A 22,528-nucleotide genomic window follows, 5' to 3' on the forward strand; every position below is an offset into this window, starting at 1 on the left:
CACTCACTACCAAATATGGTAGTGAGAGGAAGCCCAGTATCCGACAGTGGGAGAAGATGGAACGAGATGGATTTTGGCCGACATTCTGCAAATTTTCTCATTGATGAAACACTTGATCTTAATAATACAGTTTTCTGAGTGCAAAGGCGAATTGAGTTATTGCACACGCGCACTTCACAGAGTAGGAATTCCCAAACGGAAATATGCAGATGTTTGCTAGAACGGGCTAATAGGATCTCGCTAGCTCGTGCTTGGCAATGCCCACCTCCTTGCTTGTTCTGCCCACTATGACTCATTTGTTCCCATTGGAAATGACAGGCTGTGGTCTATCTTGGTTTAGTTATAAACACCCTGTTCTGCTACCTCTGTTCTCATTAGCACTCCCACCCCTACGAGAGGGCAGCATCCGCTCAGTCCAGTGCAAGCTCTTCTCTGTCCTGGCATCCCAATGGTGGAACCAGCTACCCCCTGAAGCTAGGACAGCAGAGTCCCTGCCCCTCTTCCAAAAACATCTGAACCCTACCTCTTCAAAGGGTCTTTTAAATAATCTCACAGCCCCCCTCTCGCACCCCTTTCTCACCCTGCCCCCAAAATGCCTTTCGTGAACTAACACTCGCACCTTACTTTTTCCCCCCTTACTAGCTCTGACTTTGCTGATAGATTCTTTATTGATATCAAATTTACTTTTGATTTGATATTGAGTTAAACATGGCTGCATTGGACCTTTAATAAATAAAATGCTTGACGAAATTGTTTTCTTTATCAGTTATTAAACACAAAATTGCCTGAACACACAGTATGTGTGGAACGTACCCATATATTGTACACTGAAATGCACTGTAGGTGGCAGAATAGCCCACGACCAGTGGTTTCCAGGACACGAAGAAGACATTGCAAAAGTCGCCCTTTTCTTAACTGTGAGCTATATTTATATTTAGCTAGTTAGCTATCTATCTCACATTCCGTTGAAAATCGTTTGATTAACATAGATTGTATTCCACGTGTATCTAATTGTAATGTGTATTAGGGAGCTGGATTTTATACTAGGCTAATCGGACTGGCTTGTTTGCTTTGTTTAGCTAGCTATCTGTTGTTAGCCAATGCTAAAGTTAACTAGCTACAGTATGTGACAATGTCTAGTATCACTCATTGCCAACTAGCTAAGGCAAATGGCTGGCCGTCATGGAGATGACAGAGCAGCATGAGCTCAGTGCCATCCAGGAGGTGGAGACGCCAACTATATTTTCTACATGGCTAGTTGTAGTCTTTTTAGCTAGCTCCTTATTTGTCTTAACTTGCCCATGGTCTATGATCATCATAGTTATGGTGGGTAAAATGTAGTGATTAGAATGGTTTGGTGTGCTTTAGGTGTGACTCCTCTTCACCATCAACATGTCGGGTAGTGGTCCAGCAGTGCGTGTCAGCATCGAGTCGTCCTGCGAGAAGCAGGTCCAGGAGGTGTCTTTGGATGGCATGGAGACATATGTCCCTCCCTTGTCCATGTCCCAGAACCTGGCCAAGCTAGCCCAGAGGATCGACTTTGGCCAGGGATCAGACTCCGATGAAGAGGGGGCGGAAACAGAGCCCAGGGACCCCCAAGAGTGGGGGAAGCAAGAACCAGAGGAGGATGAAGGTATGTCACCCCATGGACACATTCAGTGTTTGTCTTGTGATAGAAAAATTACACATTTACCTCATTTTGTTTGATATTAATAGTTAGCAATTAATACTTAACAAATATGAGGATATTTCTGTCCTGTTAGTGTCTGTGTTTTTATGGTCTCCACTCTAGTTCCCTGCAGAGATGGTTTGAGCTAACAAATGAGTTAAAGACAGCGTTGAATAGACAATAATGTGTTTTCCTAGAGATAGCTTAGGAGTAGAACAATCCCTCATTGTCTCAAAATCATCTTTGCATCTGGGAAACTAAGCCAGGGTTTGGGTTAAGACAACAACCCACGTGCAGATAATGACAGGATGAACCCAGAGTGGCTTATGATGCTCTTTGGTCTGCATGAGGGGGGTTGAACCAACCATGGCTGAGCATTGTTAGTGTCAGCAATATAAAGTATTCTTCATATGTGTGAAGGTTAGGTTACTCGGTCCAACACTCAAGGGTGGGGGGGGTCAAACAGCCTCATTATTGCAATAATTTATCAATATTAAATAAATATCATTGTTTGAAGAAATGACCAAATCTCTCTCAGGACTGAATTTCAACGACAGTCTACACCAGCTTCATTAATTGACTGTAAAGGTATTATTTCTGCCTTGGAGAGTTATTATCGAAAAACCACCGTACCTTATGTTCCTGAGACCATCTGATAGACATCTGTAGCAGGGCTGCAATGATACCAATAGCACAATATTTTTTCCATGGCAAAAATGAAAACACAAAGCAGACCTAACTCTTTGGTCCTTTGAAAACCTGCTGTCTGTAAAACATTGTGTGCTATAGCTTGGAAAATAAATGAATGTGACTGGATGACAACATAATACATTTGTTTCCAACATTAGGTCTGTTTTCCTAAAAAATTTAATCCGCTTCGTGTTTTGTTTCCTTGCCACGATACTAATGAGTATCGCAATACTGGTATGTACCCGCCCAAATCTGAAGCAACACTTATGATTTCTATTAAGCGCTCTGTAGGGAGTTGATCTGAACAGAATGGTTGATTGATACTTGCTCCTTCTTCCAGCCACAGTGAAGTTCCAGCCGTCCTTGTGGCCCTGGGACTCTGTGCGTAACAACCTCCGCAGCTCCCTGACAGAGATGTGTGTGCTATACGACGTCCTCAGCGTAGTCAAGGAGAAGAAGTACATGGCCCTGGACCCAGTGTCCCAGGACCCCTCAGCCGGAAAGGTAGGCCTAGCTAAGTGGCTTTACTCCGGACTTCAATCTTTTCAATGCATCTCAGTAGTCTTAAGTGGTTCTTTCTTCATTCTGTCTTCATTTGCACTGACGTGGAAGAACTAAACTGATAATCAAAGCTAATTCCCGGTACACAATACACATCCAACATATTGCTTACTTTGATCCATCCTGTGTTTTGAGGTCACTGCAGATGAAGGAGATGAAGCCACTGGACTATTTGACATGTACCTATGACCTCACTCTCTCTCCCCTGACCTCCCTACCTCACTCTTTATTATAGACACCCCAGGTGTTCCAGCTCATCAGTAAGAAGAAGTCTTTGGCCACAGCAGCTCAGCTGCTCCTGAAGGGGGCAGATAAACTAAGCAAGTCAGTGGCAGAGAACCAGGAGAACAGGAGACAGAGAGACTTCAACTCAGAGCTGCTGCGGCTCCGCTCGCAGTGGAAACTACGCAAAGTAGGAGACAAGATCCTGGGAGATCTCAGCTACAGGAGCGCAGGTGTGGAGGCTTTAACTCTGCTCAAATGTTTCATTTAGTGTCATTGCACTATTTACCACCTACTGCACATTCATTGTTTTTATGACATTATATAGCTAATTTCTAATGCCATGTATCTCTCTGCAGGATCATTGTTTCCTCATGCCGGCACCTTTGAGGTGATAAAGAACACGGACATCGACCTGGACAAGAAGCTCCCGGAGGATTACTGTCCACTGAACGTCCAGATCCCCAGTGATCTGGAGGGATCAGCTTACATCAAAGTGAATAGATACTGCTCAGGGAACATACCTCATTGTGATTATGTTGATGTTCGGCCTGGCCGCTCAAACATTATGTGTTGTCTTCCAGGTTTCAATCCAGAAACAAGCCCCTGACATAGGTGACCTAGGCACTGTGAGCCTGTTCAGGAGGCAGCCTAAAGCTAAAGCAGGTACTCAGCCATGGCATGTGAAGCTGGAAGCTGCCCAGAACGTGCTGCTCTGTAAGGAGATTTTCGCCCAGCTGTCCCGGGAGGCGGTTCAGATCAAGTCCCAGATCCCCCACATCGTAGTCAAGAACCAGATAATTTCTCAACCCTTCCCAGGTGAGGACACTTCACAATGCTTTTAGGAGAGTTATTGTAGCCCATGGAAAATGAATACTCCATGAAACCATGCATTTTGCAAAATCAATGCGTTGTTGTTGTTGTCTGTTACCTGGAGTAGTACGTTCTAAGTGTCCAGAGATGCTTTTGCTGTTATTCACCCCTCGTCAGATGTGCAGAGTCCTACTCTTAAGAGATTTCTGTATTACACCACCGTTAAGGTTGTCTATCCTCCCTGCAGGTCTCCAGTTGTCCATTTCTCTGTGTCACTCCACTGGAGAGAAGAAGAACCAGAGGGCGTCACCAGAGAAACCCAAACCCGACGACCACCTCTACGTTTTAGAACACAACCTGCACCAGCTCATGAGAGAGGTGGGTCCGCCAGTCTTTCTGGGTGGAAAATTCTGGAACTAAATTGAACCTGACCATCTAGTAATTATATTGTTGACCAAAGACCTACTCAGACAGATACTGACCAAACTAAGTCCCCCGTGTTTTATTTCATCTTATACATATGCACATGTGTGTATCACTGCTGATTGTGTGAACTGTGATACATATTGATCAATATAAATGCCCCGCCCTTCCCACCCACAGTTCCACAAGCAGACCCTGAGTTCGATAGTGATGCCCCATCCGGCTAGTGCCCCCTTTGGCCACAAAAGGCAGCGTATGGCAGGGCCCATGGCCTACGACAAGGCTGAGATCTCCAACCTGCAGCAGAATGAGGGCCTACTGGAGAAGATCATCAAACAGGCCAAACACATCTTCCTACGCAGCAGGTAGGCACAAAAACACACCACATCAATGGTAAGCTCATACTGTCATATTGTTTTATTTTTTAATAATATTCTTCTGTCAGGCTTGTTGTTTCACTCAAAGCGCCCCTTATCTTTTTTGTCAAATCACAAATCATGAAAATGTTTGCACAATGAAACAATATGTTACTGAATTAACATTTTACAGGACAGCAAATCAACATTGACTGCAAGTCCACCCCTCGTGTCTGTTTCAGGACGGCGCGGACCATCGACAGCCTGGCCAGCCGTATAGAAGACCCTCAGATCCAGGCCCACTGGTCCAACATCAACGATGTGTACGAGTCCAGTGTCAAAGTCCTCATCACCTCCCAGGGTTACGAGCAGATCTGCAAGTAAGTGGAGCAGGAGCCAAGCCAGAGCAACAGAGGCAGAGTACTGTTAAAGCCAGGAGGACTGGCTAGGCTAGAGCAACAGAGACAGAGTACTGTTAAAGCCAGAGCAACATAGGCAGAGTACTGTTAAAGCCAGGAGGACTGGCTAGGCTAGAGCAACAGAGGCAGAGTACTGTTAAAGCCAGAGCAACAGAGGCAGAGTACTGTTAAAGCCAGAGCAACAGAGGCAGAGTACTGTTAAAGCCAGGAGGACTGGCTAGGCCAGAGCAACAGAGACAGAGTACTGTTAAAGCCAGGAGGACTGGCTAGGCCAGAGCAACAGAGACAGAGTACTGTTAAAGCCAGAGCAACAGAGACAGAGTACTGTTAAAGCCAGGAGGTCTGGCTAGGCTAGAGCAACAGAGACAGAGTACTGTTAAAGCCAGAGCAACAGAGACAGAGTACTGTTAAAGCCAGGAGGTCTGGCTAGGCTAGAGCAACAGAGACAGAGTACTGTTAAAGCCAGGAGAACAGAGGCAGAGAGTACTCTTTCTACATTGTTTAAGGGACAGTGTTTAGAGAATATACTTCTGGGCCAGGAATTGTCAACATATCTTCTAGGCAAGTTGGTTAAGAAAAATATCTTATTTACAATGACGGCCTACACTGGCCAAACCCAGCCGACACTGGGCCAATTGTGCGCCGCCCTATGGGACTCCCAATCACGGCCGGTTGTGATACAGCCTGGATATATGGTGAGAATAAATTAAAAGGGGAAAAGTTAGGTTCCGTGCTTGAACAACAGAAGAAGAGGTTTCACCTTAATGAATTACCACCAATTTAATTGGGCAATTAGCTTCAGCTTTTTCAACGTTCGGTAAAAATAAAAAGTATTGTCTAGCAATAAACTTTGACCATGGAAAAAGAATGTTCCATGACCTTCTGTGTGGGTGTGTGCAGGTCTATCCAGCTGCAGCTGAACATAGGGGTTGAGCAGATACGAGTGGTGCACAGGGACGGCCGTGTCATCACACTCTCTCACCAGGAACAGGAGCTGCAGGACTTTCTTCTCTCCCAGGTCAAGGGACTCACTGACTGCTGTCACATCATCGTCAACTGCTGTTTATGTACCCAGTATTACACTCAAGTATAGCTAGAAGCCACCTATATATTCTAAAGTGCATAACATTTGCTAGACCTAGTTCTTCACTTGGCTTATTGCTCCAGGGAAACTTTTATTCAAATTAATTTCAAAGTATTGATGTAGCCTTTTTGTAGCTGCCTGTCTGAACCAGTGTCAGTAACAGTGTCCCCTGTGTCTGTCCCCTGGTACTACAGATGTCTCAGCACCAGGTCCATGCGGTACAGCAGCTGGCTAAGGTGATGGGTTGGCATGTTCTGAGCTTCAGTAACCATGTGGGCCTGGGCTCTGTGGAGAGCATCGGTAATGCCTCGGCCATCACCGTTGCCTCCTCCAATGGGGAATACGCCATCTCGGGTACCGTCTTCAATCAATCAATCTGGCATATTGGATGTCATACACCTTAAACAACTAATTTAGTCTGAAAACTAATATAATGACTGAAATGTATAAGCTTATGGTAACATTTGTCCAAATTAATGTGTTGTATCTTCTCCAGTGCGTAATGGTCCAGAGAGTGGCTGTAAGGTCCTGGTCCAGTTCCCACGCAGCCAGAGCAAGGAGCTGCCCAAGTCTGACGTCATCCAGGATGGGAAGTGGAACCACCTGCGAGGGCCCTACAAGGAGGTCCACTGGAGTAAGATGGAGGGACGCAACTTTGTCTACAAGATGGAGCTTCTCATGGCTGCCCTCACCCCCTGTCCTTAGGTCTGGCCACTATCACTCTCTCTCTCTCTTGCTGTCTCTGAATGTTTTCTATGTGCTGAATCCTAACTTGATCCACTTTTGTGGAAATCATGCATTGATGTTAGTAGAATTGCTTGGACATTTGACTTACCCGTGTCAATGTAAAAAAATATATATTTCAAATGTTACAGTGAAAATAAATATATTATTTGTTTCCACTTGTCAGTGTGTTTCCTTACATAAAATAGCATGGACTAATATCAGCTGTTGTGTGTACAGTAAAATAATACATGCAGCTAGTCTTGAGGCACGTAGGTTGACAATCCTTCATCTGTTCCTGGAATCAGTAACCTGGTCATATTTACACGCTGTGGACGCTTAACATTAGTCTTTCATTTTAGCTCAGATTGGTTTTTGGGCAGTGTCATCTGGCTGTCTCATAGATCTTCATATCAGAGAGGTTGCAGGTCAGTTACATCATTCTCTGGAGAGGGAAAACATGAGATTCAATGACACACAAACCGAGTACACACAAGAACAATTAAACTTGAGTCGTTGAATTACTAAATGTATCTATTACACCAAAAAGCATTCTAAAATAATTGACCTGGCATCTGCTGCCTCTGTCTCCATGCCTTGATCCGGCAGTAGGCTTTGTCCATGAGCCACATGGAGACCATGAGAAAGCCAGCCAGGGAGGCCAGCCCTACAGCAAACACTGCCAGGTACTGGAGGTCCTCATACAGAACCTCTACAGCACAGGGAGGGAGAACACACCATGTTCATTCTCACTTCCGCTAACTAGCTTACTCAGAAATGAAGGCCACTTGTACTGAACTACTTGTAAAGATACTGTCCATTAACACCATAAGGCCGCTACAGAAACCGTCTCCAGGACTGAGAAGAAAACAGTTTCATAAAGGGATTCTTGTAAATGTCAGCTATGATGAAACACTAACACTGTACCCTAAAGCAAAATGCCACGTTGTGATACAGGCCTGCGCCCACTATTCACTCACCTTCCACCTTCAAGACAAAGCCTTCATCTTTGCTGCTCCCGGACAGTTCAGTCACAGTGATCACGTAGAAGCCGGCGTCTTGAATACGTAGGTCCGACAGTCCCATAGACCCATTAGTGTATGTGTGGACTCTGTCCATGTAGTCCTCTGATACATTGGTATACCCACCAGGTTGCCACGCCCCAATGTCTCTGCTCACCCTGCCAGACATAAAGGTCCACTGTATGGTGGGAGTCCCAACACAGGAGATGTCCACAGAGAACAACACTTCCTGTTGGACAGGCCTGGTCAGACTCTGCTGAGGAGACCGTATGGAGATGGCTCCAGCTGCCAGAGGAAGGACATAGTGGAGGGAGGAAGGGAAAGAGAGGAACAGTGCTGGTTAATGTATGATAGATAGATGGAAAACCTGATATATATGATTTGTATTTTAGAATCAGATAAATCAACATATTATGACCCACACACTGATGTGTTATTGACATGTTATCACCATAGAAACTTCCTGACTCGAGCCCACTTGCCTTTATATGAGCAACGGATCAAATACCTTCAATTTTTCTTTTCTTTAGAGCACAATTGGCCCCTCAGTTCTGGACATAAGAAATACCCACCCTTTACACTACTCCCTTACATAACCAGTTCCACAACAGACATTACATAACATATTATTCTATAAAAAACAGACTTTTACATTTATATTGGCTTATTTCATACTGTATGATGGGGTTGCTGTCATCAAATTACTTTGAGATGGCTTATTGGTATGTGATTCTGGCGCTTCGCTCATCTCAAATCAAAGTTTATTGGTTGCGTATACAGATTTGCAGATGTTATCGCAGGTGCAGCGAAATGCTTGTGTTTCAAGCTTCAACAGTGCAGTAATACCTAGAAACTACAAAACAATACACATGTTAACCCTCGCAAAACTGCTGGCCTCTGAGCATGTGCAAACCAGCTGACTGGAGTGTTTACAGACATATTCAATCTCTCCCTATCTGTCTGTTGTCCCCACGTGCTTCAAGATGTCCACCATTGTTCCTGTACCCAAGAAAGCAAATGTAACTGAACTAAATGACGATCGCCCCGTAGCACTCACTTATGTCATCATGAAGTGCTTTGAGAGACTAGTCAAGGATCATATCACCTCCACCTTACCTGACACCCTAGACCCACTTCAATTTACTTACCGCCCCAATAGATCCACAGACGATGCAATCACCATCGCACTGCACACTGCCCTATCCCATCTGAACAAGAGGAATACCTATGTAAGAATGCTGTTCATTGACTATAGCTCAGCATTCAACACCACAGGACCCTCCAAGTTCATCATTAAGCTTAAGGACCTGGGTCTGAACCCCGCCCTGTGAAACTGGGTCCTGGACTTCCTGACAGGCCGCCCCCGGGTGGTGAAGGTAGGAAACAACACCTCCACTTCACTGATCCTCAACACTGGTGTGCTTAGCCACCTCCTGTACTCCCTGTTCACCCATGACCGCGTGGCCACGCACACCTTCAACTCAATCATCAAGTTTGCAGACGACACAACAGTAGTAGACTTGATTACCAACAATGACGAGACAGGGAGGAGGTGAGGGCCCTGGGAGTGTGGTGCCAGGAAAATAACCTCTCACTCAGTCAACAAAACAAAATAGATGATCATGGACTTCAGGAAACGGCAGAGTCAGTGTGCTGAAGGAGGCGCAACAGTGCCTTTTCAACCTCAGGAGGCTGAAGAAATTTGGCTTTGCACATAAAACTCTCACAAACTTTTACAGATGCACAATTGAGAGCATCCTGTCGGGCTGTATCACCGCCTGGTATGGAAACGGCACTGCCTGCAATCGCAGGGCTCTACAGAGGGTGGTGCGGTCTGCCCATCGCAAACTACCTGCCCTCCAGGACACCTACAGCACCAGGAATGCCAAAAGGATCATCAAGGACAACCTCCACACGAGCCACTGCCTGTTCACCCTGCTATCATCCAGAAGGCTAGGTCAGTACAAGAGAGACTGAAAAACAGCTTCTATCTCAAGGCCATCAGACTGATAAATAGCCATCACTAGCACATTAGAGGCTGCTGCCCTATATACACAGACTTGAAATCACTGGCCACTTGAATAACTGTAACACTAGTCACTTTAATAATGTTTACATATTTTGCATTACTCATCTCATATGTACAGTTGTGGCCAAAAGTTTTGAGAATGACACAAATATATAATTTTCACAAAGTCTGCTGCCTCAGTTTGTATGATGGCAATTTGCATATACACCAGAATGTTATGAAGAGTGATCAGATGAATTGCAAAGTCCCTCTTTGCCATGCAAATGCACTGAATCCCCCAAAAAACAATTCCACTGCATTTCAGCCCTGCCACAAAGGACCAGCTGACATCATGTCAGTGATTCTCTTGTTAACACAAGTGTGAGTGTTGACGAAGACAAGGCTGGAGATCTCTCTGGGTCACGTTCGTTGTAAGGTGGAAGAGAGGAGGACCAAGGCGCAGCGTGATACGAATACATTCTTCTATTTATTTAACACAAAAACGAAGAACACTTAAACAAACTAATCAAAACAACAAAACGAACGTGAAGCTATATATATATATAAAGTGTAGACACAAGCAACCAATACATAGACAATAACCCACGAAATCCCTAAAGAATATGGCTGCCTAAATATGGTTCCCAATCAGAGACAATGATAAACAGCTGCCTCTGATTGAGAACCAATCTAGACAACCATAGACATACAAACACCTAGACTAGAAAACACCCCATAAACATACAAAACACCTAGACAAGATCAAAACACATAAATCCCCCATGTCACACCCTGACCTAACCAAAATAATAAAGAAAACAAAGATAACTAAGGCCAGGGCGTGACACTCTGTCATGCTGATTGAGTTTGAATAACAGACTGGAAGCTTCAAAAGGAGGGTGGTACATGGAATCATTGTTCTTCCTCTGTCAACGATGGTTACCTGCAAGGAAACACGTGCCGTCATCATTGCTTTGCACAAAAAGGGCTTCACAGGCAAGGATATTGCTGCCAGTAAGATTGCACCTAAATCAACCATTTATCAGATCATCAAGAACTTCAAGGAGAGCGGTTCAATTGTTGTGAAGAAGGCTTCAGGGCGCCCAAGAAAGTCCAGCAAGCGCCAGGACCATCTCCTAAAGTTGATTCAGCTGCGGGATCGGGGCACCACCAGTACAGAGCTTGCTCAGGAATGGCAACAGGACATCTGCATCTGCACGCACAGTGAGGCAAAGACTTTGGAGTATGACCTGGTGTCAAGAAAGGCAGCAAAGAAGCCACTTCTCTCCAGGAAAAACATCAGGGACAGACTGATATTCTGCAAAAGGTACAGGGATTGGACTGCTGAGGACTGGGGTAAAGTCATTTTCTCTGATGAATCCCCTTCCGATTGTTTGGGGCATCCGGAAAAAAGCTTGTCCGGAGAAGACAAGGTGAGCACTACCATCAGTCCTGTGTCATGCCAACAGTAAAACATCCTGAGACCATTCATGTGTGGGTTTGCTTCTCAGCCAAGGGAGTGGGCTCACAATTTTGCCTAAGAACACAGCCATGAATAAAGAATGGTACCAACACATCCTCAGAGATCAACTTCTCCAAACCATCCAGGAACAGTTTGGTGATGAAGAATGCCTTTTCCAGCATGATGGAGCGTCTTGCCATAAGGTAAAAGTGATAACTAAGTGGCTCGGGGAACAAAACATCAATATTTTGGGTCCATGGCCAGGAAACTCCCCAGACCTTAATCCCATTGAGAATTTGTGATCAATCCTCAAGAGGTGGGTGGACAAACAAAACCCACAAATTCTGACAAACTCCAAGCATTGATTATGCAAGAATGGGCTGCCATCAGTCAGGATGTGGCCCAGAAGTTAATTGACAGCATGCCAGGGTGGATTGCAGAGGTCTTGAAACAGAAGTGTCAACACTGCAAATATTGACTCTTTGCATCAACTTCATGTAATTGTCAATAAAAGCCTTTGACACTTATGAAATGCTTGTAATTATACTTCAGTATTCCATAGTAACATCTGACAAAAATATCTAAAGACACTGAAGCAGTAAACTTTGTGGAAATGAATATTTGTGTCATTCTCAAAACTTTTGGCCACGACTATATATAATGTATTCTATCCTATTCTACTGTATCTTAATCTATGCCGCTCTTACATTGCTCATCCAAATATACTGTATATATTGTCACGCCCTGACCATAGAGAGCCATTGTTTCTCTATGGTGAAGTGGGTCAGGGCGTGACTGGGGGTGATCTAATTTATTTATTTCTATGTGGTGTTCTAGTTTATTTTCTATGTTAGTGATTTGTATGATTCCCAATTAGAGGCAGCTGGTAATCGTTGTCTCTAATTGGGGATCATATTTAAGTAGCTGTTTTTGCCACCTGTGTTGATGGGATATTGTTTTGAGTTAGTGCACGTAGCAACTCTGTAGTCGCGGCTCGTTGTTAGTTTATTGTTTATTTGTTTTTGTCTTTGCTTAGGCAACAGTTCCCAGTCCAGAGCTTCCGGCGACGGTTCCCAGTCCAGAGCTTCCTGCGACAGTTCCCTGTCCTGAGATTCCGGCGACGGTTCCCGGTCCGGAGCTTCCGGCGACGGTTCCCGGTCCGGAACCTCCGGAAACGGTCAACAGTCCGGAACCTCCAGCTCCATGGCCGGAGCCTTTCCCTGTGCCGATGCTCAGTCTGAGCACGGCGTCCAGTCCAGCTCCAAGGCCAGAGTCTTCTGCGTTGGTGCCCAGTCCAGGCACAGTGACCAGTCCCGCTCCATGGCGGGAGCCTTCCCCTGCGCCGATGCCTACTCCTAACACGGCGTCCAGTCCAGCTCCATGGCAGGAGTCTTCCTCTGTATCGATGGCCAGGGCCGGTGTCCAGTCCCGCTCCATGGCAGGAGCCTTCCTCGGCATCGAGATCCAGTCTAGGCACAGTGTTCAGCCTGGGTCCATGGCTGGATCCGCGGGATGAGCAGGTTCTTCGGCCCGCACCAGAGACGCCACTGACACTAATCACCCCCCCCCCCCCCTACCCTCCCTATTTGGTTTCAGGTTTTGCGGCTGGAGTCCGCACCTTTGGGGGTACTGTCACGCCCTGACAATAGAGAGCCATTGTTTCTCTATGGTGAAGTGGGTCAGGGCGTGACTGGGGGTGATCAAATGTATTTATTTCTACGAGGTGTTCTAGTTCATTTTCTCCTTTGGTGATTTGTGTGATTCCCAATTAGAGGCAGCTGGTAATCGTTGTCTCTAATTGGGGATCATATTTAAGTAGCTGTTTTTCCCACCTGTGTTGATTGGATATTGTTTTGAGTTAGTGCACGTAGCAACTCTGTAGTCACAGTTCGGTAGTTTATTGTTTATTTGTTTTTGTCTTTGCTTAGTTTCACTTTCTAATAAATAATGTGGAACTCAACATCCGCTGCGACTTGGTCCGACAATCATTCCAGCGAACGTGACATATATATATCTCAGAGAAAATGACTTTACCCCAGTCCTCAGCAGTCCAATCCCTCTACCTTTTGCAGAATATCAGTCTGTCCCTATATGTGTATGGACAGTATATGAATAGAGCAGTAGTTACGGTATATAGGATGAGCCATGACTAGAATACAGTGCATTCAGAAAGTATTCAGACACCTTGACTTTTTCCACATTTTGTTATGTTACAGCCTAATTCTGAAATTGATTAAAAAGTTTTTTTTCCCGCATCAACCTACACACAATACCCCATAATGACAAAGGAATAACAGATTTTAAAAAAATGTTTGTAAACATTAAAACAACTGAATATCACATTTACGTAACTATTCAGACCCTTTACCCAGTACTTTGTTGAAGCACCTTTGGCAACGATTACAGCCTCGAGTCTTCTTGGGTATGATGCTACAAGCTTGGCACACCTGTATTTGTGGAGTTTCTCCCATTCGTCTCTGCGGATGCTGTCAGGCTTGATGAGGAGCATTGCTATACAGCTATTTTCAGGTCTCTCCAGAGATGTTCGATCGGGTTAAATTCCGGGCTCTGGCTGGGCCACTCAAGGACCTTCAGAGGCGTGTCCCGAAGCGACTCTTGCGTTGTCTTGGCTGTGTGCTTAGGGTCGTTGTCCTGATGGAAGGTGAACCTTTGCCCCAGTCTGAGGTCCTGAGTGCTCTGGAGCAGGTTTTCATCAAGGGTCTCTCTATACTTTTCTCCGTTCATCTTTCCCTTGATCCTGACTAGTCCCTGCCACTGAAAAACATCCCCACAGCATGATGCTGCCACCACAATGCTTCACCGTAGGGATGGTGCCAGGTTTCCTCCAGATGTGACGCTTGGCATTCAGGCCAAAGAGTACAATCTTGTTTTTCATGGTCTGAGAGTCTTTAGGTACCTTTTGGCAAACTCCAAGATGGCTATCATGTGCCTTTTACTGAGGAGTGGCTTCTTTCTGGCTACTCTACCGTAAAAGGCCTGATTGGTAGAGTGTTGCAGAGCTTCTGGAAGGTTCTCCCATCTCCACAGAGGAACTCTGGAGCTCTTTCATAGTGACCATCGGGTTCTTGGTCATCTCCCTGACCAAGGCCCTTCTACCCCGATTGCTCAGTTTGGCCGGGCGGCTAGCTCTAGGAAGAGTCTTGGTGGTTCCAAACTTCTTCCATTTAAGAATGATGGAGGCCACTGTGTTCTTGGGGACCTTTTGGTACCCTTCCCCAGATCTGTGCCTCGACACAATCCTGTCTCGGAGTTCTACGGACAATTCCTTCGACCTCATGGCTTGGTTTTTACTCTGACATGCACTGTCAACTGTGGGACCTTATATAGACAGGTAAGTGCCTTTCCAAATCATGTCCAATCAATTGAATGTACCACAGGTGGACTCCAATGAAGTTGTAGAAACATCTCAAGGATGATCAATGGAAACAGGTTACACCTGAGCTCAATTTCGAGTCTCATAGCAAAGGGTCTGAATACTTATGTAAATAAGATATTTCTGGATTTTATTTTTAATACATTTGCAAACATTTCTAAAAAACTTTTTTTCGCTTTGTCATTATGGGGTATTATGTGTAGATTGAGGAGGATTTTTTTCATCCATTTTAGAATAAGGCAAAATGTAACAAAATGTGGAAAAACTCAAGGGGTCTGAATACTTTCCGAATGCAATGTACCTATAAAGTGGGAAAAACAGTACAGTATGTAAACATTATTAAATGCAATCTTATAAGGTGCAGTAAGTAGTGTACCGGGTGGTAGCCTGCTAGTAACAGTGACTAAGGTTCAGGGCAGGGTACTGGGCGAAGGATGGCTAGTGGTGACCTGGAGATAAAAGCTGTTTATCAGTCTCTCAGTCCCAGCTTTGCACCTGTACTGTCTTCACCTTCTAGATGGTAGCGGGGTAAAATAGCCACGGCTCATGGCTGAGGTCCTTGATGGCCTTCCTGTGACACCAGGTGCTGTAGATGTCCTGGAGGGCATGCCATTTGCCCCCGGTGATGCGTTGGTCTGGCCGTTACAACCTCTGGAGAGCCCTGCGGTTGCGAATGGTGCAATTGCCGTACCAGGCGGTGATACAGCCCGACAGGAGGCTCTTAATGGTGCATCTGTAGAAGTTCATGAGGGTCTTAAGAGCCATGCCGAAATTCTTCAGCCTCCTGTGGTTGAAGAGGCGCTGTTGCACCTCCTTCACCACACTGTCTGTGTGAAGGGACCATTCCAGGTCGTCAATGATGTGCACGCCTAACAGCCTGAAACCTAAGTCATGTCCAAGTCAGTCTTGAGACCAGTAAGATGTTAGAAATGTTAGGAATTTAAAAATATATTATACTATAGAACAGGTTCTTCCAGGTACTGTGAACCTTCTGCGTCACTGTCTTTAATAACAGGTTGTTCTTAGTTCGTCTTCCTTGAAACTTGCCAAACAAGCTTATGGCTTCTGGAAAGAAAGGCTGTCGGCATGCTCAACCGTTGTCGCTCATTCAGCCGATAGAAACTTTCAACTGGTTTTCCCCACCAGCCAACTTGTCAGAGTCAGAGCCCGAGTCAGAGCCCAAGACTTTCCAGGTCTCTCCTCCACCCGTTACCGGGTCTGAGCCTCCCACCACTAGCTCTGACAAATTGAAAACACTAATCATTGGCAACTCCATTAACCGCAATATTAAACTTAAAAAGAATTATCCAGCAATCATATATTGTTTACCAGGGGGCGTAAAGGATAGTCTGAAGAGTGTAGGTTATAGGGATATTGTTATCAATGTCGGCACCGACGATATTAGGATGAAAGAGTCAGAGGTCACCAAGCGCAACAAATCTTTGGCGTGTAACTTAACTAGAAAGATGTGTTGGCATTGAGTAATTGTCTCTGGCCCCCTCCCAGTTAGGGGGAGTGATGAGCTCTACAGCAGACTAACACAAATCAAACTGTTTTATGCCCCTCCCAAAATATAGAATTTATACATAACTGGCCCTCTTCCTGGTACTCACCACCAACAGGACCAAGTCTGGCCTGCTGAGGAGGGACGGACTGGAATGGTGCTCTCATCTTATCTATCAACATAGACAGGTCTCTAACTCCTCTAGCTCCACAATGAGATAGGTGCAGGCATCAGGCTGTTAGCCAGCCTGCCAGCTTAGTGGAGTCTGTTCCCAACACAGTCAGTGTAGTCAGCTCAGTTTTCCCCATAGGTCGGGCAAAACTAAACATGGCGGTGTTCAACTTAGCAATCTCACTGGAATAAAGACCTCCATTCCTGTCGTCATTATTGAAAGAGATTGTGTTAATATCTCACATCTCAAAATAGGACTACTTAATGTTAGATCCCTCACTTCAAAGGCAGTCATAGTCAATGAACTAATCACTAATCATATGATGTGATTGGCCTGACTAAAACATGGCTCAAGCTTGATGAATTTATGGCGTTAAATGAGGCCTCTCCTCCTGGTTACACTAGTGACCATATCCCCTGAGCATCCTGCAAAGGTAGAGGTGTTGCTAACATTTATGAAAGCAAATTTCAATTTACAAAAAAAGTCTATGCAGTCTATGCAGCATTCTCAATCACTTTCTATAGCTACTGTTTACAGCGTTCCTCGCTGAGTTCCCTGAATTCCTATCGGACATTGTAGTCATGGCAGATAATGTTCACATTTTTTATGACTTCAATATTCACATGGAGAAGTCCACAGAACCACTCCAAAAGGCTTTAGAGCCATCATCGACTCAGTGGGTTTTGTCCAACATGTCTACGGACCTACGCATTGTCACAATCATACCCTGGATTTAGTTTTGTCCCGTGGAATAGATATTGTGGATCTAAATATTTTTTCTCATAATCCTGGACTATAGGACTAGCATTTTATTAGGTTTGCAATCGCAACAAATAATTAGCTCAGACCACAACCAAGGTTTATTAAAACCCTTGCTATACATTTTCGGACAACCCAAAGATTCCTAAATGCCCTTCCAGACTCCCTCCACCTACCTAAGGAGTACAAAAATCAGTTAACCACCTAACCAAGGATCTAAACTTAACCTCGCGTAATACCCTAGATGCCGTTGCACAGCTTAAAACAAAAACATTCGTCACAAGAAACTAGCTCCCTGATATACAGAAAATACCCAAGCCCTGAAGCAAGTTTCCAGAAAATTGGAACGGAAATAGCGCTCCACCAAATTGGAATTCTTCCAACTAGCTTGGATACTCGGACAAGTTCTTGCCTGCTTTAGATCTTATCTGACAGGAAGATATCAGTTTGTTTCTGTGGATGGTTTCGGTGTTGCTCAGTTCCATTTTAGGAACACTACTGTTTTCACTGAGTGTATAAAACATTAGGAACACCTTCCTAATATTGAGTTGCACCCTCTTTTGCCCTCAGAACAGCCTCAATTCATCAGTGCATGGACTCTACGAAAGCGTTCCATAGGGATGCTGGCCCATGTTGACTCAAATGGGTGGTGAGTGGTGGACCATTCTTGATACACACGGGAGACTGTTGAGCATGAAGACCAAGCAGCATTGCAGTTCTTGACACATTCAAACCAGTGCGCCTGGCACCTACTACCATACCCCGTTCAAAGGCACATAAACTTTTGTCTTGCCCATTCAGCTTCTGAATGGCACACATACACAATCCATGTCTCAATTGTCTCAAGGCTTAAAAGTCCTTCTTTAACCTGTCTCCTCCCCATCTACACGGATTGAAGTGGATTTCATAAGTGACATCAATAAGGGATAATAGCTTTCACCTGGATTCACCTGTCATGGAGAGAGCAGGTGTTCCTAATGTTTGGGACACTCAGTGTATACCTCTTAGGGATGTCATTCGGAAACACAATGTTAACTTTCACTGCTATGCAGACGACACTGATGACACAAGGTGAATCCCCACAATTGCCTACCTTGAAAGCCTGTGTTTCAGACATGTGGAAGTGAATGGCTGTCACGTTCTGACCATAGTTCTTTTGTATTTTCTTTGTTTGAGTGTGGTCAGGGCATGAGTTGGGTGGGTTATCTATGTTTTGTGTTTCTATGTTGGGTTTGTCGTTTGGCCTGATATGGTTCTCAATCAGAGGCAGGTGTTAGTCATTGTCTCTGATTGGGAACCATATTTAGGTAGCCTGTTTTGTGTTGGGTTTTGTGGGTGGTTGTTTTCTGTCTTTGTGTGTCTGCACCAGACAGTACTGTTTCGGTTTTTCACATTTGTTGTTGTTTGTATTTTGAGTGTTCACCTTCATTAAACAAGATGAACAATTACCACGCTGCACCTTGGTCCGATCCTTCTTCCACCACAGACGATCGTTACAATGGCGGCAAATGTTTTTACTTTTAAACTTGGACAAAATAGAGATGCTAGCTCTAGGTCTCAAGAAACAAAGCGATGTTCTGTTTGATCTTGTAACGGCTATTGTCATATTCTTCCTTCTCCTCGGACGAGGAGAGGCGAGACGGATCGGACCAATACGCAGAGTGGTTAGGGTTCATAATGATTTATTATAACGAAACTGAAACTGACTTACAAAACAAATAAACGAAGTGCATAAACCGATACAGTACCGTGTGGTGCAACAAACACAGACACGGAAGACAAACACCCACAAAACACACGTGAAACCCAGGCTGCCTAAGTATGATTCTCAATCAGGGACAACGATTGACAGCTGTCTCTGATTGAGAATCATACCCGTCCGAACGCAAACCTCCCAACATAGAAAATCAAACATAGACAAACCCACCCAACTCACGCCCTGACCAAGTAAATAAATACAAGAAAAAGGAAAACAGGTCAGGAACGTGACAGATCTGACAATTCATCTCAATGGTTGTATCAAAATAAAACTGTAAAGGACCTGAATGTTACTCTGGACCCTGATCTCTCTTTTGACAAATATATAAAAAATATTTCAAGAGCAGCTTTTTTCCATCTTCAAAACATTGCAAAAATGTTTTACTTTTTGTCAGAAAATTACGCAGAAATGCCAATCCATGCTTTTGTCACATCGAGATTAGAATTCTGCAAAGCTCTACTCCCTGGATACCCGGATAAAGCACTAAATCAACTTTAGCTAGTGCTAAATACAGCCGCTAGAATCTTGACTGTTAAGGCTTGGGCTGATTTCAAGGTTTTACTGCTAACCTACAAAGCATTACATGGACTAGCTCCTACCTATCTCTCCAATTTGGTCCAGGCGTACATACCTACACGTACTCCACGGTCATGCAGGCCTCCTTAATTTTCCTAGAATTGTTAAGCAAACAGCTGGAGGCAGGGCATTCTCCTATAGAGCTAAATTTTTATGGAATGGTCTGCCTATCTATGTGAGAGAGATAGACTTGGTCTTGACCTTTAAGTTTTTCTGAAGACTCATCTCTTCGGTAGGTCCTATGATTGAGTGTAGTCTGGCCCAGGGGTACGAAGGTGAACTGCAAAGCACTGGAGTGATGAACCACCCTTGCTGTCTCTGCCTGGCCGGCTCCCCTCTCTCCACTGGGATTCTCTGTCTCTTACCATACTACGGGGGCTGAGTCACTGACTTGCTAGTGCTCTCTCATGCCATCCCTATGAGGGGTGCATCATGTCGTGCCAGGCCTTTTTTGCTATACTAGAATTGTTCTGTTTTGCGCCCATTCAGGCTTGTGCGGTGGGGGAGATCTTCATTTCTGCTGTTCTGCCTATGGAACCCTGACCTGTTCACCGGACGTGCTACCTTGTCCTGGACCTGCTGTTTCGACCCTCCCTCTCCCTCTTTCGCTCTCTCTCTCTCTCTACCGCACCTTCTTTTTCGACCTCTGAATGCTTGGCTATGAAAAGCCAACTGACATTTACTCCTGAGGTGCTGACCTGTTGCAAACTCTAACACCACTGTGATTCTTATTTGACCCTTCTGGTCATCTATGAACGTTTGAACATCTTGAAGAACAATCTGGCCTAAATGGCCATGTACTCTTAAAATCTGCACCGTGCACAGCCAGAAGAGGACTGGCTACTCCTCAGAGCCTGGTTCCTCTCTAGGTTTCTTCCTAGGTTCTTGCCTTTCTAGGGAGTTTTTCCTAGAAAAATCCTTTCCTGATTGATTGATTGATGGGTTTTGAATTGCCCACATGGCTACCTGCTTTCGGTTGTTTTATCATGTAAGATGTGTTGCAATCAATGTGAATTACTGACTCAGACACACCAGTCCAATTAAAGGTGTGTGTGTACACAAGATCAAGCATGCACAAATAATTTTGTTACAGCGTGGAAAGAATGACAGAGAAACATTTGGCTGCCAGAAGAATGCCTTGAAACCATCATTCCGTATCGAAGTTTTGGTGAATTAACAAACCACTGTGTGTCTAACTGTACTATTATTCTGATACACCAGTACAAACCACATCAGAGCAAATGTTGGAGAATACTCAAAGTTAGTCAACTGATACCAGAAGAAAGTTTCTTCTGCAAGTGATTGGCATACATCATACACCCTAAGGCAAACATAGGCATGCCCTTAAACACGCAAGTACTCACACATCTAAACACATTCAAATCAGTATTTCCATATATGAATACATGCTGACAGAAGTGTTTCCATGTATGGGTAGGATACATACCTAGGTGGCACACATACAATGTGAGGCTGAGGAAAAGAGCGACTTCCTGTGCGTCCCAGAGCCGCAAAGGCCACATTAGATCCCCAGGTCCATATATTCTCACCAGTACGGAGTGTCTACTGGGTCATTCCGCATTCTGGAGCATTCGCTTTACTCTTCTCTGAAAATCCATTCTTTCCTGTGTTTCTCTTTCCTTTTTATTCTCAGTGTATTGTTAATGTTTTACTCTGGTGGAAAACATTATCTCTCTTTTGTTGGTGATGTTCTCTTCTGTCCTTCTCAGTTCTGTGCTCACTGGCTACCTAAGCTGCTCTGCCTGTGCAACGGCAGCTCACCTATCAGACAGGATCAGGAGGAGATTACTGTGTATACATTCAAACTAACACAGAGAGAAAGAGGGAGAGAGAGAGGGAGGGAGGGAGGGAGGGAGGGAGGGAGGCAATAACAGAGTAAACACAAATGCAGACACACACTCATGCAGAAACACACACACACACAGAGAGACACACCTGTACTGCCACCCTGTACTGTCTCCCGGTACTACCTCCCAGAAACGCACCACCGTGGGATGAATAACTGGTATTCGAGTTTGGACACACCTTGCTGAGCAGGCCAGACAGGAAGGAGTGTCTATTCATAGATCTATTCTAAGAGGACTGCACCTCTCTATGATGGCCACATGAATAAAAGTTGCAATGTAGTAAATCACAAATCGTCTTTGCCTATTGGCCGCCTGGTCACTGTTGCAATAGCTTAGAATACTAAGTATTTTTCCCCTCAAAATGTGTTCTGTTTAGTCAAGGATCAACGTAAGAACTGTGATCCTTCTGTTTTAGTCTGCAGTCAGCCTTTCTCCTATCTAAAGGGTTTTGGTGTAACACTGTATTATGCATGAATTGGATTAGATGAGTCGTGTTTTTTTGTCACTTATTCAACCACTCCCAATCAATGTCCAGAAGTAGGACCCTAATTTGCATAGCAGAAAATGCAAACTTGTAGTGTATTCAAAGTTTAAAAAGGCTTCTTAAGTTTGTCATTTCCACTTAAACATTTATTTTGCCCTACAAAACTGTCCATTAATTATAATCTGCTGTGAGAAACTGGTCAAGTTAAGATCATATATCTGTAGACCTGTCTACTTTTGGGGTGAGGACCAATGACTGCATATGATTGGACAAAGCCATCGACACCATTCATTCCTATGTGAAGACTCAATAGGGCTCGTCAGCTTGTAGTCCTAAAGCCCGGAAATGAGTTATCTCTGGTTCACTCAGCCATCCTATGGGGAAAGAATAGGGTTTTGAGATGAACGCTGAAAAGGTATGTGGTATACACAGGCTTAGGAGATCTTACACGTTTTGTACTATGAGATAATATGAGTTAGTTAACATGATCTTTATAAATTCTGAAGTCTTTATGTGCTTTTTTAAATTACATAAATGCTTAAAAATTCACAAAAAGTTGT

General features: G+C 44.5%; 2 protein-coding genes across 2 annotated transcripts; one reads left to right on the top strand and one right to left on the bottom strand.

Moving 5' to 3' along the window:
* Positions 1 to 837: 837 nt before the first annotated feature.
* Positions 838 to 7,135, top strand: med17 (mediator complex subunit 17). Its single transcript, XM_055895327.1, has 12 exons — positions 838 to 917; positions 1,369 to 1,633; positions 2,700 to 2,863; positions 3,156 to 3,375; positions 3,502 to 3,638; positions 3,727 to 3,961; positions 4,203 to 4,333; positions 4,559 to 4,743; positions 4,977 to 5,114; positions 6,054 to 6,171; positions 6,432 to 6,591; positions 6,734 to 7,135. The coding sequence occupies exons 2-12, from the start codon at positions 1,393 to 1,395 to the stop codon at positions 6,940 to 6,942; spliced, it is 1,938 nt and encodes a 645-aa protein (XP_055751302.1). The 5' UTR covers positions 838 to 917; positions 1,369 to 1,392; the 3' UTR covers positions 6,943 to 7,135.
* LOC129831835 (V-set and transmembrane domain-containing protein 5-like) lies at positions 7,126 to 21,394 on the bottom strand. Its single transcript, XM_055895328.1, has 4 exons — positions 21,064 to 21,394; positions 7,941 to 8,267; positions 7,529 to 7,672; positions 7,126 to 7,405 (listed from the first exon to the last, which is right to left on the bottom strand). Exons 1-4 carry the CDS (start codon positions 21,137 to 21,139, stop codon positions 7,374 to 7,376), a joined length of 579 nt encoding a protein of 192 aa, XP_055751303.1. The 5' UTR covers positions 21,140 to 21,394; the 3' UTR covers positions 7,126 to 7,373.
* Between the last annotated feature and the right edge of the window lie 1,134 nt (positions 21,395 to 22,528).

The sequence above is a fragment of the Salvelinus fontinalis genome, chromosome 33 (genome assembly GCF_029448725.1).
Source record: "Salvelinus fontinalis isolate EN_2023a chromosome 33, ASM2944872v1, whole genome shotgun sequence".
Taxonomy (NCBI): domain Eukaryota; kingdom Metazoa; phylum Chordata; class Actinopteri; order Salmoniformes; family Salmonidae; genus Salvelinus; species Salvelinus fontinalis.

What these genes read in the sequence shown, in the direction of transcription:
- LOC129831835 (XM_055895328.1), bottom strand. Translation starts at nt 21,139, where the DNA reads ATGTGGCCTTTGCGGCTCTGGGACGCACAGGAAGTCGCTCTTTTCCTC. An exon ending in ATTGTATGTGTGCCACCTAG is followed by an intron (nt 8,268 to 21,063) that starts GTATGTATCCTA and finishes TTCCTCTGGCAG; the next exon opens with CTGGAGCCATCTCCATACGG. An exon ending in CTTTGTCTTGAAGGTGGAAG is followed by an intron (nt 7,673 to 7,940) that starts GTGAGTGAATAG and finishes CCTGTGCTGTAG; the next exon opens with AGGTTCTGTATGAGGACCTC.
- med17 (XM_055895327.1), top strand. Translation starts at nt 1,393, where the DNA reads ATGTCGGGTAGTGGTCCAGCAGTGCGTGTCAGCATCGAGTCGTCCTGC. An exon ending in TCTCAGCTACAGGAGCGCAG is followed by an intron (nt 3,376 to 3,501) that starts GTGTGGAGGCTT and finishes ATCTCTCTGCAG; the next exon opens with GATCATTGTTTCCTCATGCC. An exon ending in CACATCTTCCTACGCAGCAG is followed by an intron (nt 4,744 to 4,976) that starts GTAGGCACAAAA and finishes TGTCTGTTTCAG; the next exon opens with GACGGCGCGGACCATCGACA.